General features: G+C 47.0%; 1 protein-coding gene and 1 pseudogene across 1 annotated transcript; both read right to left on the bottom strand.

Moving 5' to 3' along the window:
* Positions 1-3,319: 3,319 nt before the first annotated feature.
* Positions 3,320-3,887, bottom strand: LOC8025536 (annotated as a pseudogene).
* A 2,328-nt stretch (positions 3,888-6,215) lies between these two features.
* LOC115331774 lies at positions 6,216-8,040 on the bottom strand. The gene is made up of 3 exons (XM_040219664.3): positions 7,777-8,040; positions 7,023-7,103; positions 6,216-6,926 (listed from the first exon to the last, which is right to left on the bottom strand). Exons 1-3 carry the CDS (start codon positions 8,038-8,040, stop codon positions 6,735-6,737), a joined length of 537 nt encoding a protein of 178 aa, XP_040075598.1. The 3' UTR covers positions 6,216-6,734.
* Positions 8,041-16,342: the final 8,302 nt, after the last annotated feature.

Genomic DNA, 16,342 nt, shown 5'->3' with positions numbered 1-16,342 from the left:
ATGATCTAAAACAAACAAGCTATATATAGCCCCTCCTAACAACTAGTGCAGAGCAGCCAATGCTGCAAAGCTACACCAATGTGTAATACACTGGGCATGGTGTGGTAGGTACCTGTCATGACGTACAAGTTTTCCTTCACAGTGCATTCGGTCTGACACGCTGCAAGAGCATAGTGGCTACAGCTCGTATATTGTCACTCAAAACATACATGATAGCGGGTCGCTAATCAATAAATCTTACTACTGCTCTTTCCAGATACCAGTGTTGCACAGCCTGCTTCAGCTCCAATCCTGACAGAGCTCCTGAGGACCAGCAGCAGAGATATGTTCAGCAGCTATGTTTGCGTTCAAAAAGAATTGTTTACAGACGACGTCACATATAGTATTGAAAGGAGCACCCGTATGGGCAGCCGTCTTCCCAGGAATAGTATTTTCAAAGAAATACCAGGGTGACTGGAACACTGTGCCATGCCTTGAAGACGAGAGCTGCCAAGTTACTGAAGAAACCGAGGCCGCATGACGTGACGGGCCTCCTGAATACTGTCTCAAGCACGAACTGCTTCCTAACACCAGCATGACATCAAGAAAGATAAAGGAGCCCGAGGCTGCGGCATTTTATATGGTTCTCTCCCTGGCTGATGGACATCTACAAGTGCTTGATAAAGAAAAGAGAATTCGTCACCTGGAAGAAATCTCCAGTAATGGGCTGCTCTCCTGATGTTGTTGTGAGCTACGATTGCGAATGTTGCTCAGAGAAGCTGACCTTGCTCGAGGTTAAGTGTCTCGAATAATTAGGCAACGTATTCTCCGGGTATCGACCAAGACCTGTCTACATGACGCAAATTCAAGTCGCAATAGGAATTCTGAACATTTTATCGTGTAATTTTTTTTAGTACAGGTCACGGGAGGAGTGGAGACAAGTCACTGTTGCCTTTGATGCGAAGTACTTCGACAGATGTGTGAATTCAGTACGCACATTGTGCTCGGTGTACCTTTTCCTTTCCCCTCAAAACAGTTCGCTTAAGATGGGCCGCTATTTTGCTGCCCGAATGAGCGTTTGTCAAGTATCATTAGCAAGACGACTTCCTATTCTTCGTGGCTTCATTTTCTGAAAAATGGTTTAATAAACTTTTATCAACCCTGGCGCATGTGGAGTTTCCTTTCGAGATACGTATATAGGCATGGAAATGATGTAGAATTTAACCTAATTTGACCGTACGCTTTCTGGTTTTAACCAAAAACACAAAGCCGGTTAAAAAAGGAAAAACAAAAACAAAAAAAGTTGCTCAATATTTCTACTCTAGAAGAGGCTATTTTTATTGGAATCTCGAACCCGGCCTATTTCAAGTGTTCTTGGAAGACTCTTTTAAGATCATTGTCATATGTAAAAACAAAAATTTAAAAAAAATTGACAAATTGGAAATTTGTTGTAAAGCTTTCTTATTGGTACGAATGTTTTCTTGCAGCATTACCAAGGCAGCTGCAGACTACAGATGTGAATATTTGTACATATATACAAACATAACTACAGGACAATCATTTTAGGAGATAGTAGTGATCAGTGGCGTACGCAGGATTTCATTTAGCGGGGGGCCGGACCAACGAGAGTAAAGGGGGGCAAGATAAAAGGAAAAGAAAGTCCAAGAGAAATTAAAAGCATGTTCATTTTTTCTAATAACTATGCATTCTTTTATTAAGTAATTCAAATAAAGTTGTCATATTGGTTTTGGGATCATTATGATACATAAAAATGATGCCCCGGAAATTCCCCACGACGAAGGCCTTTGCATTTCACTTTTTTTATTTACAAGTCACGTCAAAAGAAGGCACCAGATAAGCAGAAAACAAGAATCATAAAAACAAATATTTTGTGAAACACGACTCCAATGCGCAAAGCCTCCAGTCATCGGGGATGATAAAACAATGATGCATAAGTAGAAACGCGGAACATCTTGATGGATAGACGATAAGCACTGGAAAGCTGCTCCACCATAAAGTACTCCCTAATCTTAACCTGATCTAACCAACAAAAATCTGACGTGATATATTCGTTGGTGTCGATTTCTAAGGTTTCCGAAGTTCGCTCACAAAAGAAAGTCAAGGAAGTCACACAACGCAACAAAGGGACGATGTAAAATGGTTTGCACACTCACATATTGCACTTGGCTCTCGTCCTGAGGCAGCAGGTCGCACACTCGCGCCCCTATCTCGCGCGGTTGACAACTTTCATACTCGAACCTTGAATCGCAAATCCCGCGCTTTTAGGCGCCTATATTTACGTTTCTAAGATTTTTCCCGCCATCCGAGGAGCCAATCAGATATCGCTCTTTTTAGACCAATGGGAGCCACGCGGTACAAAACAAACACATACAATACAAAATCCAATTAAGAAAGGACACGTGCATAGACCCCCGAAAACTCCTAAAAACCTTCGCCAAGTGTCGACCGTCAGCCGGACACCGCTTCAAGGAAAAACCCCTCGTCGGGGTGCAAGAGCAGTACCGACGCTTCTTCTCAAAATAAAAAAAAAAAAGGCTGCAAAACATCGAGGGGTCCCGCTGCGCTCGAGCGAGGCACAGCGCATGGTACGCACCCAGGGCGGGGTCCTCGAGGAACAATTAAGTCGGGGGACACGGCGACCGCTCCGTGGCGACGACAAACCAGCCCTGGCAGCTTCGCGAGAGGGACATGGGGCACTCGCGAAACAATAAAAGTAGAAGTAAAGAAAGATATTCTTTAATTGATTCATTCACAGTCATATTAGATAAAAGACGTTAAAACTACACATTTTTTTTATTATTTTTACTATGTCATAAATGGTATATTGCATTACCTTCCTTTTTTATTTCCTTTTTTTTTTTTTTTACAACTTCTCCACGAAGTTTGATATTGATAAACCCGAGAGTCAGTAACCTCGCCGACTCCCCCCCCCCCCCCCCCCCCCTCGGAAATTTCGGAGGAAGCCGCGGCCCCTTCGCCCCCCCCCCCCCCCCCCCCCCTGTGTACGCCACTGGTAGTGATTTTAGATGCACTTATATCTATAACATACCTATTTTCCTTTAAAAGGGCATGCAAGAAAGGCTATGAGAATGGGGCCGTATAGCTTTGGAGAATACTCCCATTTCAGAAGTGTCAAGCGACTAATTATGAGAAGTGCACTTAATAGGCTTTTTCTTTTTGTTTGCACCTCCTTAACTGGTGCAGGAAAGAGCAAGGCGTCGTACTTTAAGAGCGTGTATTAAGACAGGGCAGGAACTTGAGGTATACCGGTGTACACTTCTCCGTCGGACGAGGCGGCCGAGGTCGCCGCTCACGCGTTTTAGCATATCGCTGGTGGTAATACACCCCGCTCAGGCATTTTCTTTTGTTCTAGCCCCTTTATCGGAGCAGGCTCTACGTCGGAGAGTCCAGCGATAGTAATTACAATAGCAGAGATATAATTCTTTTTCCTTTTGTCTAGAAAAGAGGACGGCACATGCTGCAGTATATTCGGAAACACTTCTTCCGACGGATAGGTCGCTCGACATGTATTCGCAGTTTGGCGAGCTTTTGGGACACCACCACATAACGTGCTGCAGATTGCTTCCCCTTTGTAAAGCAAGGCAGCGCGAGCTCTACTGCAGTTGAGAGGACATTAGAAATGGTTAACCCCCTGTCGGCAAGCACTTCATCCCCATACTCAAGGAGGTCATTAAGCCAGTGTTGATCGTGATGAAGCAGTCGATTGCGCGTCCTCCGTAGGCTTCTGAACCATTCACGATGAACCCATTCGGTGCCACCGTATGAAGCACCTTCACGGTGTTATGGCTCTTATAAAAGTTAAACAAATTTCCTCACGTTATGAGGTTCTGCGGCCTGTGCGAGAAAACTTCATAGCAGTCGACCATACATCACAGGGGCGAATTTATGGGTCAGGCTTGGTGTATGTGTGTGTGCGTGTGGGGGGGGGGGGGGGAGGTACCGGAGGGGGGGGGGGGAGGGGTGGGGGGGGGGGGTACCGGAGGCATTTGACTGGCGAGGGGTTTGCTGGGATATTACGTTACGGCCGAAACTTTTCCAAATCTATTTTGTTGACCCAATATTTGCTATGTCACCAAAAACTAAAATTTTCGCTGGTGTAATCAATTTTTTCATTAAAGAAAGTTGACATTGTGGCCTTAAAGGGACGATGACAGGGTATATATGCTCATCAAGGTTTTTATTTGTACATGACATATCAGAGCGCAACTACCCAGAACACAATTTGCGGCTCGAAATGAATTTTCTTTCCGCCGAAAACCGCCGACCGAGAACTGGCCGCGGTTTGAGTCGCGCTCACTCTCTTCGCCGTGGTCACGTGCCGTCTTCTATGGTTGAGACACAACCACCAAAGATAATCAAAATGGTGGGTCATCGAAGGCGCTCTCACAATACTAAAAAAAGACAGAAAAATGATACCCATTCTTTATTGCTTTTAAAAAAACTGCAATACTTTAACTAAAAAAAAAAAAAAAAAGAAGTTGCACAGCCTTGATATTTTTGGTAACTTTCTCCTCTTCTATATTTCTTCTTCCTCCCCAGTCCAGTTTCAATTTCGGTTTCGAGCAGTTGCGTTTTTTGACTTTATTAAAAACATACGTGTCGCAGTAGCAAACTATTGGTTGCGTATTCTTCTGACATCATAACGAATCGATTGCCAAAAAATAAATACATTTTTTGGGGGGTATCAGTGTCCTTTTAAGGTAGAAGGTTACCCTCAACCCTCTTTCCCCCTAAACCCGCCTCTGCGATAAAACGTCGTCCGCGGCGGATACTTTAGCACATCTGGCAATGTCATCCGAATTGTGTCCGTGGGCAACCAAAACGTGTAACAGACGCTTTGTACACGCGTCAGATTACAGCCGCCACTGCTGACCTTCTATTGTCTTACCCGGATGCCGAGCCAGTGAAACGAGCGTTGATGAGCTTCCACAAAGGCCAATGCTGGGGAGAAGGACACAGTAGAATCTAACACCCTTGTCAGACGGCACCTAAAATGGCATGTACGCCAAATGACATACAGTGCAAGCGTCATTTAGGCAGTGCCGCATGGCAACTCAAATGGCATTTAATGTAAGTGTAATTTTAGATAAAGTGAGTTCCCCAAACTCAGTTACGGCTCGCAAATCATACTCTCGTCGGCAGCACACGTTTGCACACGGCAGCACAGCGTTTGCACACTCGGCCACCGTTCCTTCTCTGCAACAAGAGCCAGCAAATAAGCTTATTTAGTGGCTCCAGAGTCTATGCGGTACAATCAAGAGTCGAAATCAACTGATATAGAGTCAGAACGTATTATACTTGTACGCAACACTGAAACTCGACGTTGACAAATGCCGTGCCGCAGCGTCGCTCACGCGAATTCACATCGCAACTAATCCCGACTGACCTGTAAATTTCGAATTCTCGCGCTCATCGCGGCACGCACGCGCACAACACTGCAGCGGCTAGTGCCACCAGCTGTCGCGATCTACACCACGTCCATCACGCGAGCGCCTCAAGTCCAAACTCCACCTCGTGTACTAGTATACTGTAGTTACGTTGTCTAATCGATTTCGGCCGAAGCTTCGCGTCTAGATTGTCACAGAACATCTAGCTTTCGTTAGAAATCGAATATATTTAAAATTATTCTGCGAAACTTTATATCCCAGTTTTCTGTTCTATTTGTAGTCTCAGCAGACAACACGAAAATAATGTTTCGCCGCGTTAAAATTGTTCATTGACGCCATGAGTGACGCAAACGTTCTCTGTGTGTCCGAGTCGACTTTGCAACCGCGTTCGAAATAAACGTCACTAATGCCATTTGAGTTGTCGTCTGGCAGGTCCCAGGAGTCCCATTTTGAAAGCCATTTGAAAATCTGAATGTCATTTGACGTAAATGGCATTTTAGGTGCCGTCTCTCATGGGAGGTTCATAGACGCTTTCAGGCAACCGTGCATGGGCGCCGCCATAACCGAGCTTCAGTTCTTGTTTTCTTTTATTCTGTTTGCTTCATGCACTTTATCATCGCCACAGCAGGACAGGTTATTGCCGCTTTAGGTGCTACTGTGTCCTTCGCTCCAGCATAGGCCTTTGTGGAAGCTCTTCAACGCCCGCCTGAGTGGCTCGGCATCTTGGTAAGACAAAAGAAGGTCGACAATAACGGCTCACTCTGGCATTTGCCTAAAGCAACTGTAAGATGGCAATAACTTGCCCTTCTGTGGTGATGATGAAGTGAAGTAAACGCAATAAGAGGAAACAACAATTGAGTGTTGGTTATGGCAGCGCCCATGCACAGCTGCTGCAAAGCATATATGCATTCTGGACAGCTGGGCCACATGGGGGATCCAAAAGGAAAAGATGAAGCTGACTAAAGCAGTCGACACGTCAGAATGAAATGCCAAGTCTGCGGGCAGCAAGCCCTTGCGAAGCCGCATCAAGGTGAGCAGGATTTTATCTTTGACGGGCATCTGAAGTGATGAGTTCACAAGAGAAGTTGCTATGCACAGATATTCCTCAAATGAAGGTTTGGTCAGCATTGTAAAACCACGAGACTGTTTGTAGGGAAGGCTTTCGTACATCGTGAAGGTTAATTGCGCAGCCTCAACTATAAAACTTCAGGTGTCACGATAACAACCGCAGAGTTTTCTCATACGGCACTCATTGCTCTTCTTTTCTTTTTTTTTGTAGTCGGACCAACAATGTTAGCAGTAAACCTGTGTGTGTCGATGCACGTTTTAGATCCCCAGCAAGGTATCGTGATCTTGAACAGCGCTGTCGCTATCCAGGGCGGAAGGTGACGGAGTCGGACTAACAGTGGGCTCCATTGGTTCTTGCTTTACGACAAGACTGGATGGTGGCTTTACAGTGGACACGATGCGTTGGGTTGAGCAGCTCGCCGCCTTTATCCCACCCTTGTGTGGCACTCTCTGTTTTAACAGAAAAGTACGGATAAGAAGAAAAAAAAGCTTATTTCTTGCCACCAATGACACTCATAATAGTCTTGCAGAAACTGTTACGCTTACCATGTTTGTCTTTCCCAGATGTTGAGTCGGGTATGGGTTCATTGAGGTCGGCCTTCCGTCCGGAAAATGGATTGAACAAACCTGCGAGAGCCATAAGCAATTTGCATACAGATTCACTGAAGTTGGTTTCAGTGTCCTACTTTCCCTAAAAGCTAGACAATGCCTGCATCAGGCTGACTTGTTGTCTTTCTGTGGAGAAAGCATGAAATACAAGTTTTACCTTTCCCGATTCTCCTGAAATGCTTCTGAGTACGTCCCTAGTGCTTCGAAATCCCAAACGAATACATGTTATCCAGAGATGAAGCTTTGGAAGCTGCAACTTGCGTGAGTGGTGCACAGACCAGCTCGGATTTCGTATAAAAATGTTGTAGCTGCAACTGGTTAGCTCTGCCTCATACAACTTCATATACGTGCATGGTTGGCTTGCTCGGGTACGAAGCTTATCTGCGGGACTCAAATGAGAGCAAGCGTTAAAAAAGTGCAGCCCTGAAGCAAGTGAGCAGAGTCTGTTACACGCCGGGACACTGTTTACGAATCCGTGATTTTTGCTTTGTGTAAATTCTCTCACTCAGCTTAATCCACTGTACAAATTATTAGTGCACTATAATGAACCCATTTGCCATGTAAACTTAAGTGGCAACATTCGGCGCCTCACCAGTTGACTGCGCGTCCGAAAACCGAGCGAAACTGGCGAAAACAGTACGACGGCCCGCGGTGCACGAAACAGCCGTGACATCTAAGTAGCGGCGCTTACCATTGCAGTTTTGCCGGGATGGAAGTTCTTACGGTTCAAATTCGCCAACCACTTGCGACGTCGATCTTCATTCTGCTTTCCGTTCGGGAACCGATGCATGGAAAATGGCACCAAGCATGGGCAGTCCATGTGAGTCAGTGGAGCATGCTCAGAGCATACAGCGTGGTTCCATACTTTGATATCGCCACTGCAGTTTTTGCAAGCTACCACAGAACAGGTTTTGCCGGCTGGACGCGGTTTACGCGTCGTGTCAAGGTCACCCATCGCGCAGAACGGCAGCGGGCGCGGCGCCGACTGCGAGGCACGCGAGGTAGGCGAATGAAGGTCGCCCATGGCGGCGCGGAGAGCGCGCCGGCTGGTGACGGCTCGAGTAACTACGCTTCAAACAGGCGCCAAATTACAGACGCCATCGGTGACCTTCTCCTTCCGAGATGCCGAGCCATTGCAACGGGCGTTTACAAGCATTCACAAAGGCCGTTGCTGGGGAGAAGGGCACAGTAGAATCTATTATGGCATTGAACTGTCCTGTTGTGGTAATCATGAAGTGAACGGAAGAAAAGGAAACAAAAACTGAAGGTCGGTTTGGCGGCGCCTACGCACAGCTGCTTAAAGCGCGATCCAAACCAACGCTTCTTTTTGCGCCTGTAGGTCGTGCGGCTGCGGATGTGACGCATTTCGTGGCGTTTTCGCTGTTTCCGGGCGCGCTTTCTGAGTCAGAACCGTGCGCTTTGGTTTGGACGGGCGAAACTTCGGGCGAGCGCGCACGCGCGCACGCAGGCACGAGCGCACAAGCAAAGTGCAACCAGTGCAACTGCGACAGACTGGCCGGCCAGACGGCGAGAGAAAGAGAGAGAGAGAGATCGCGTTGTCATGTTGGAAGAGAATAAAAGGGGGGGGGGGGGGAGAGGGCAGCCAGACGGCGAGAAACGCGGAGCCGGAACTAGCTTGCCCTCCACCGATTGGCCGGGACACAGGAGCGCCCTATACGTCACCGCACGTTTTTGTGCGCGTTGAGAAAGAAGTTGAAATCAACCAACTTTCTTGTGCGCGCCCGGAAGGAGCGAAGAAGCGGCGCGACGTCACGAAAATACGTCACATCCGCAGCCGCACGACCTACAGGCGCAAAAAGAAGCGTTGGTTTGGATCGCGCTTAAAAGTGTCCATATGCTGAGCCCTGCGCAAATCCGCATTCGAACCGCATCCGGAATGTTCTTAAATTATTGTACCCGCATCCGAACCGCAACCGCCAAATTGGGAACCGCACTACCCGTAGTTCGCGCATTCCTTTTACATCGTAACATCACACTTGCATAAGAAAAAAAACAAAAAAAAACGCGTAGTTTAAAAGCCGTTTGCTTTTCTTTGCACAAATAAATATTCAAGTTAGAATGCGATGGAAGTCATTTTATTGTATTCTGTTTTATAGAATTTATATTATAAGCGATCGTCGTTCAAGAGACACTTCGCCTCGCTGGCAAGATGACCGCAGTTATGAGATCGTCCTGGAAGTCTACGATATTCTGCCCAGAAGATGTGCTAAAAAGGAAGCAATATATTTCTTTTTTTTAATTTTGTTTTGTAATAGTTATTTTAAGAAGACACGTGTTTTGTATACATGAAAATTAATGAAGGACAAACTGGTAGCATTGCGTTATTTTATATAGCTCAAACGATAAGAAAAGTGGGAATGGAAAGGCGGTCATTCACCTCAGCGGAATACTCGTACCGTATTTACTCGAGTAATAGCCGCACTATTTATGAACAAGGCCTTTGCGTCTCCTTTCACACAGAACACAAATACAGCCAATCATTGCATTGCGCATGAATAACATAGCGAATAACCAGATCGAGAACACGAGTCTCCATACAGATGCAATCTATACAGATGGTATCTTCGCACGAAACGTAATCTCTGCCCTGTAAACAGCTGAACTCATGCCGTAGATCGCGGTGATTGGCTATCTGCGTGCTCCGCGGAAAAGCTAACACTCAGGTTTTCTTCATAAACAGTGCTGCTATTACTCGAGTAAATACGGTATATACGAGACAAGACGCGCGTACACCACTAGAGAATTACCACAATATTCAATAATAGCAAAACCTGTCGGTTTTAGTTTTCAGCACGAACCCGCAACCAACGTTACTGCCCGCAACCGCGTGCTCCAAGCCACATACTATGCAAACGCTCGCCATTTGTCGGCACAAAAAAAAAAAAAAAAGATAACGGACACACGCACAGGTTTCACTTGTCTAGGTCGCCGTGTAGAAACAGAATATCGCCGGCGATGAACGGTCTTAGTCTGGTTCGCCTCAAGGCCCGCTAGTGAGAAGTCTTTCTCTGCTGGTGAACATGGCTCCCAGTGACTCCCGGGGATACAGGGACATTAAAAGCATCTGCTGCCGAAAATCGGCCCGAATTTCTCACCGGAAATTCCCGAAAAATATCTATAACCCTTGGTTCAAATCAAAACTTTCAGCCTACCCATTCTGGTGAAGAAGGAAGAGCAGCGGAGTTGGTACAGTGTGCCGCCATCTATGAGCGACGGCGGCAACCAACCAAGAGGCAATCCGGTTGTCTGGTTGGCGCTGTCGCTCATAGATGGCGGTAGTTTGTCCACGGGATTGTGTCGAAATTTATTTGTCCACGGACACGAAACTGGGGAACCTAGCCCTTAACAGCTCAGCTGTAAACTAATTAGTCCCCTAATTTTGGCACCTGATCTCAAAACAGCTAATGGTACATTCTGGCGGAACCTGAATATTCGGTGATGTGGAAATAATTTGATTTGTGTCTATCGTACATTTTGTAATTGGATAGCTCTTCCTGGGAATTGTTTTATTTATCGAATACAGATTGTTCTAAAAGTAAGCCACGAAAGCTACACGAATGCGGCCCGTGGAAGTGAATTATACGGCCAGTTGTACATTAATTTCAAAAGAGAATGCAACCAAAAGATGTAAAAGGGGCGGTGCAACGATATTCTATTGGAATGTTTTTCACTTGACACGAGCTTACTCAAGGGACTCAAGGATACTCGCACGCAACGCCACTGGCCAAGAAACTCCATTGTTGCGGTGTAATTTCAAGGACAAACGCGATCATTTTCATTTAATCTCTCCTTCGTAAAATTTGATGACGTAACGTAGGGTTCGCAGTACACCCCAATGACGATATTTGAATGCGGTTCATAGATTGGACCCGAGCATTGCCTGGGCACTCGGTTTGGACTCGTGATAATTACCAGATCGAGAAGCATTCGGGAAGTGGCCCGTGTCCAAACGCTGCAACGACGACAATAGCCGAGACATAAAAATGTCTGGAACTCAGCGCGTGTCCCGTGCTTTGCCAATCCCAGCGCGCGGCTATGATCAACAATGGCGGCATATAATCGGCTCCTGATCACGTGGCCGCTTGTTCTTGCAGCGAGTTGAGGAAGTAAAAGCTGCTCGTTTTTTTTTTTTTTTAATTTTTTTTCTGGGACTTCTATTGCGTGGGGTAAAAAACGAACGCGTGTTTCATAGGTCATTAACGTCAGGGATCCGTTCTAAGCGGTATTTGCGCAAAGAACAAAAATTGTTGCATCGCCCATTTAAAAGCCAAGCAAGCTTCTTTTTTTTTTTTTCTTTTTAATCTTAGATTGATCACGCTGTTGGAGTTATTCAACTGTCAAATGTTGTTCCGGAAATATATCGATACCGAAAACAAACGCCCGATGCCCGCTGGAAGGACAACCCTCGTTTGACACCGAAGGGTCACGTGTTAATTACGTAATTTGCGTCACTATTTTGCGCCAAAGCACGCCGCAGCTGATTTCGCCCGGTGTTCGGTGGCTGGCGAAATGAAGCGATGAGTCATCTTAACGGCAGCCACAAGTTCCGTTGCTTTGCTGCTCGATGTCACTGAAAAACGCCTTTCCCTCCGGCGTCAAACGATGGTTATCTTTCCGGCGGGCGTACCGCGTTTCGTTTCGGTATCAAGGAATTTCCAGAACAAAATTTTACAATAAACAAGTTCAACAGCGTGCTCGACTTAGGAGTTTCAAAAACTGGGCTGGCCTTCAACATTGATTGTCTCCATTTCTTAAACGTAAACATGGGCCATAAAATGATTAATTAAAAAAAAAAAATGAAAGCCGCTTACAACTCCCTGTAACGCCGAATTAGAGCGCAGCTCTTGAGGAGGAGGAGGGAAGGGCACTGGGGGGGGGTTAAACTAACCAGGGGGGGTCACGTTACCTTGGGGGTCACGTGACCCCCAATGCCGATGATGTCATCACTGACGTCACTGATGACGTCATCAGTGACGATGACGATGCGGGTACCGATGACGTCATTAGTGACGTCACTGATGACTTCACCAGTGATGATGACGATGACGATGCGAATGTCGGTGACGTCATCAGTGATGATGACGATGACAATGCGGATGTCGGTGACGTCATCAGTGATGATGACGATGACGATGTGGATGCCGGTGACGTCATCAGTGATGATGACGATGACGATGTGGATGCCGGTGACGTCATCAGTGATGATGACGATGACGATGTGGATGCCGGTGACGTCATCAGTGATGATGACGATGACGATGCGGATGCCGGTGACGTCATCAGTGATGATGACGATGACGATGTGGATGCCGGTGACGTCATCAGTGATGATGACGATGACGATGTGGATGCCGGTGACGTCATCAGTGATGATGACGATGACGATGCGGATGCCGGTGACGTCATCAGTGATGACGATGACGATGTGGATGCCGGTGACGTCATCAGTGATGATGACGATGACGATGTGGATGCCGGTGACGTCATCAGTGATGATGACGATGACGATGTGGATGCCGGTGACGTCATCAGTGATGATGACGATGACGATGTGGATGCCGGTGACGTCATCAGTGATGATGACGATGACGATGCGGATGCCGGTGACGTCATCAGTGATGACGATGACGATGTGGATGCCGGTGACGTCATCAGTGATGATGACGATGACGATGTGGATGCCGGTGACGTCATCAGTGATGATGACGATGACAATGTGGATGCCGGTGACGTCATCAGTGACGATGACGTCATCGGGGGGTCACGCGACATCGGTGGGGGTCACGTGACCTCGAGGAGGGGGCCACGTGACCTCAGGGGAGTCACGTGACTTCGGGGGGTCACGTGACCCCCCACGAGGTCACGTGACCTTGGTGGGGGGCTCGCGCGGTGCATTATGGGACATTTCCCATGATGCACCGCGCGGTTACGCCGACGCCGACGGCGACGCCGACGGCGACGGCGACGCCGACGGCGACGCCGCTCAAGCCGGAAACGGGCCCCTAAGAGCTGCGCTCTAAAAGTGATTAGTGAATTTTCGTTGATTAGTCATCTCTTAAATGTAACGTGCGCCTGACCGTACAACAAACCACAAACTACATTGGTGTAGCTTTCACGGCTTTTTCTAAAAGATCTGTATTCGGATTTACAAAAAAAAAAGATACAATTTTTTTATCCATACATATGTGTACGTATCGTCGAAAGCCGTCACCTGTGAGGGAAGACTGAGTTTATCTTTATTTAACTTTATTATGGGTCGGATAACACCACATGATTATGGCGATGAGAGTAGGGCGGCGCGCTATCAAAGACGATCAGTTAATGCGAATAAATTTTACTATTGCGATGTTATCTGTTGCGTTCTCAATCTCTTTAGCTGATTGGTGAAAAAGTGATAACATGATACTTAGCTGAAAGCTGACACAGAACACGCGTTTAGTCTGAACTTGCCCTTCGGTGGGGGAAGTAGAAAACTCTTTCTTATCTACGGGGTAGCGATCTTGATTGGGTGAACTGCCCGTTGAACCCGCATAAGCATGTGTTCCTCTCAGTCAAGACATGTGTTTCATAGGCGTAAGATAAATGGCAGCTATACTCCGAGTCACATCCCGCGCAGAGCAGGATCAAGGCGTATTCACTGTATACACTCTAAAAAAAGTCTGTGCGTCTACTTTCACGTACAACACTCGGAGAGCCGATCAGCGCAACTTACGGAGGCAGCTCAGCGAATGAAAATGCCGGAAAATATGTTTAGACCAAAAAACGCAGTCTGAGTTGTGACATTAAGCAGTGTAAGCGTGACGTTTTGCATTGCTTAATGTCACGACTCAGACTGCGTTTTTTGGTCTAAACCTAAGTTTCGGCATCGTCATTCGCTGAGCTGACTCCGTAAGTTGCGGTGATCGGGTCTCCAAGTTTTGTGCGTGAAAGTATACGCACAGACTTTTTTTTAGAGTGTAGACACTAATCTCTGGGGCTAACAGTAGTTCAAAAAATAGTTCATCGTGTTTTGGACAGCGATCACAGTACAAGTCTCGGCCCACGTTCGCGTAAAAGCCTCGGAATTTGGTACCGTCATGTCTCGTGGTCAAAATTGTACAACATGGCGGCATCCATGGCGCTCTAAGTTCCTCTACCTCGCTGGACGGGGCATGGTTCTGAGCATGCGCTGCGTACGGCGTTCAACATTGTGGCGTCCCGTGAATACTTGTATTACGGGTAACAAGGGTGGAAAGAAAACTGGATAAATGAAAAAAAAAAATCTGAGTTAGGATCATTGGACCCGATTTCTATAGCTTTTTGTCCCGTGAATTCAGTTATCGCACTTGGGCAAAAGTAAGCGTAAACCATATTTCTTTTTCTTTTTCAATATACATGCAGCGAATGCCACCGGGCATACGGCGATCCTCTCTTCCACCTGTTATCTGTCCAGAGTGTCGCGACGTCATTGACAGCATACCCGAGCCAGCTTAGCGGCAAGCAAGGGTCATCTGACCCCCATGATGGCATCACTTTTGTTAGGTCTTTTTTTTTTTCGCTTTTGCGCTTTCCTGTTGTTGGCGCGCCGCAACGGGCGGGTCTAAGTCAAAATTTGAATTCGCTCTTACGACGCGCCTACTAATAAGACTGAAATAAAACTTGAGACATATAATTTGTAAATTGCCCGCATTACAACTTTTACTGCTTGTTCGAATTCAAGGGCCTCTTCAGCATCACTTTAAGCCACAGTCACGCTTCTCGCTCACACATCATACGAAAGGCACGGTGACGTCGCGGACATGTGTGACAGAAGCATTTGCGGACAGGTGCTGAGCGTAATTCGAACCATGTTTGCTTCTTACATATCCATGCTTCGAGCATGTTTGCAGACAAATTTATTCGTGATCAATGTGACAACACCGCCGTGCAAGAAAGAAACGCACCTCATACAGGCGTTCGCAAACTGTCTTTTGTATGATTTATATTTGCGGTGTGATTGCGTCTCTCCACCGTAAAACGCAGCAACGAAATATGCCCTAACGTAAAGCAAAAAAAAAGAAAACATTGAAAAATGCGTGCGTTACATGGTAAATGATGTCGGCTTCGAAACACCCGACGAACACGTCTATGCTCGGTCAGCGCCGGTGGTGCACGGAGCGGTGCACGTGACGTGAAAACCCTACCATTGCGCACGCGCGTGCCCGCGCCGCGCTGCTTCCGCGTCCGCGAGGTGGTGCTGTTTCCTGGTCGACCGAGCGAGCCAACCCGGACCGGCATATTATCCACGTCGGGCTGGCCGGTAATTAGGGCCATGAGTTATGGTGCGGACACCGGCGCCGTAGCCGAGGCCCCCGGGGCGTCGCTTGAGGCGGGTACGCGGGGAAGCCCCTAATGGCGCCGCGCATCCATCACCGCGGCGTGTCCAATTTTTGCTCACTGTCTTCATCAGGGGAAGAGGGGCCCGCTGGCTGCCGCTGGAAGCGACATCGTGACACACACAACGCGCCGAGGCCGCCTGTTCTCTCTGCAGCCGTTAGCGCACGTTCGGCTACACGCAACGGAAAAAAAAAAAAAAAAGACCAGAAGCTCTCATTTTGTGTTTGGTACAGAATACTGTACGTTACGGGTCTCTAATACCGTTTAATTTTTTTTCTCGAGGTCATCTTACGTGTAAGGATAAACTGTGGGATAATTTTGCATCAACGTACAGTGCGCGACACTGTTAGCGCGAACACGACCCGTCCGCGTTTTTTCTAACATTACTCAGACGGGACATCGACGGAACCTAATGTTTAGCGCCTTAATTACAACCTTCAGTGGGACATTTTCTGCTACACTTCTAGTTTTTATGGCAGTCTTTAAATTTTAAGAGACAAAAAGAAAAGAGAAACTGGCGATCGCTTGTTCGCGCTAACAGTGTGGCGCAGTGTACCTGCATTCTAAATGCTAAATTCGCTTAAAATTGAGTGACATCAAGAACATTGCTTCACTGCCCCGTCTTTCTAGTTTCCGTTGTTATTGGTGGTGTTTGTGTTAGTTTGATATTTGCAATCAATAGCGCAGCATGATCGAAAAATAAAGGAACGAAAACGGGCAAATAATAGTCGATACGTAAGAGCGTGGTATGCCATCTACGGGCGACAGTGGCAACGACCCCTTTTCACCGGAACGCGACTTGGGAAGATCTAAACCGAAAGTATGGCATAGATTAACGTAAATAACAGCATTTCTGAGAGAGTCACGGTGATTAAGAACGT

This window comes from Ixodes scapularis, unplaced genomic scaffold (genome assembly GCF_016920785.2).
Source record: "Ixodes scapularis isolate PalLabHiFi unplaced genomic scaffold, ASM1692078v2 PGA_scaffold3__209_contigs__length_174095766, whole genome shotgun sequence".
Classification (NCBI taxonomy): domain Eukaryota; kingdom Metazoa; phylum Arthropoda; class Arachnida; order Ixodida; family Ixodidae; genus Ixodes; species Ixodes scapularis.
This window is presented reverse-complemented; position numbering and strand designations above follow the sequence as displayed.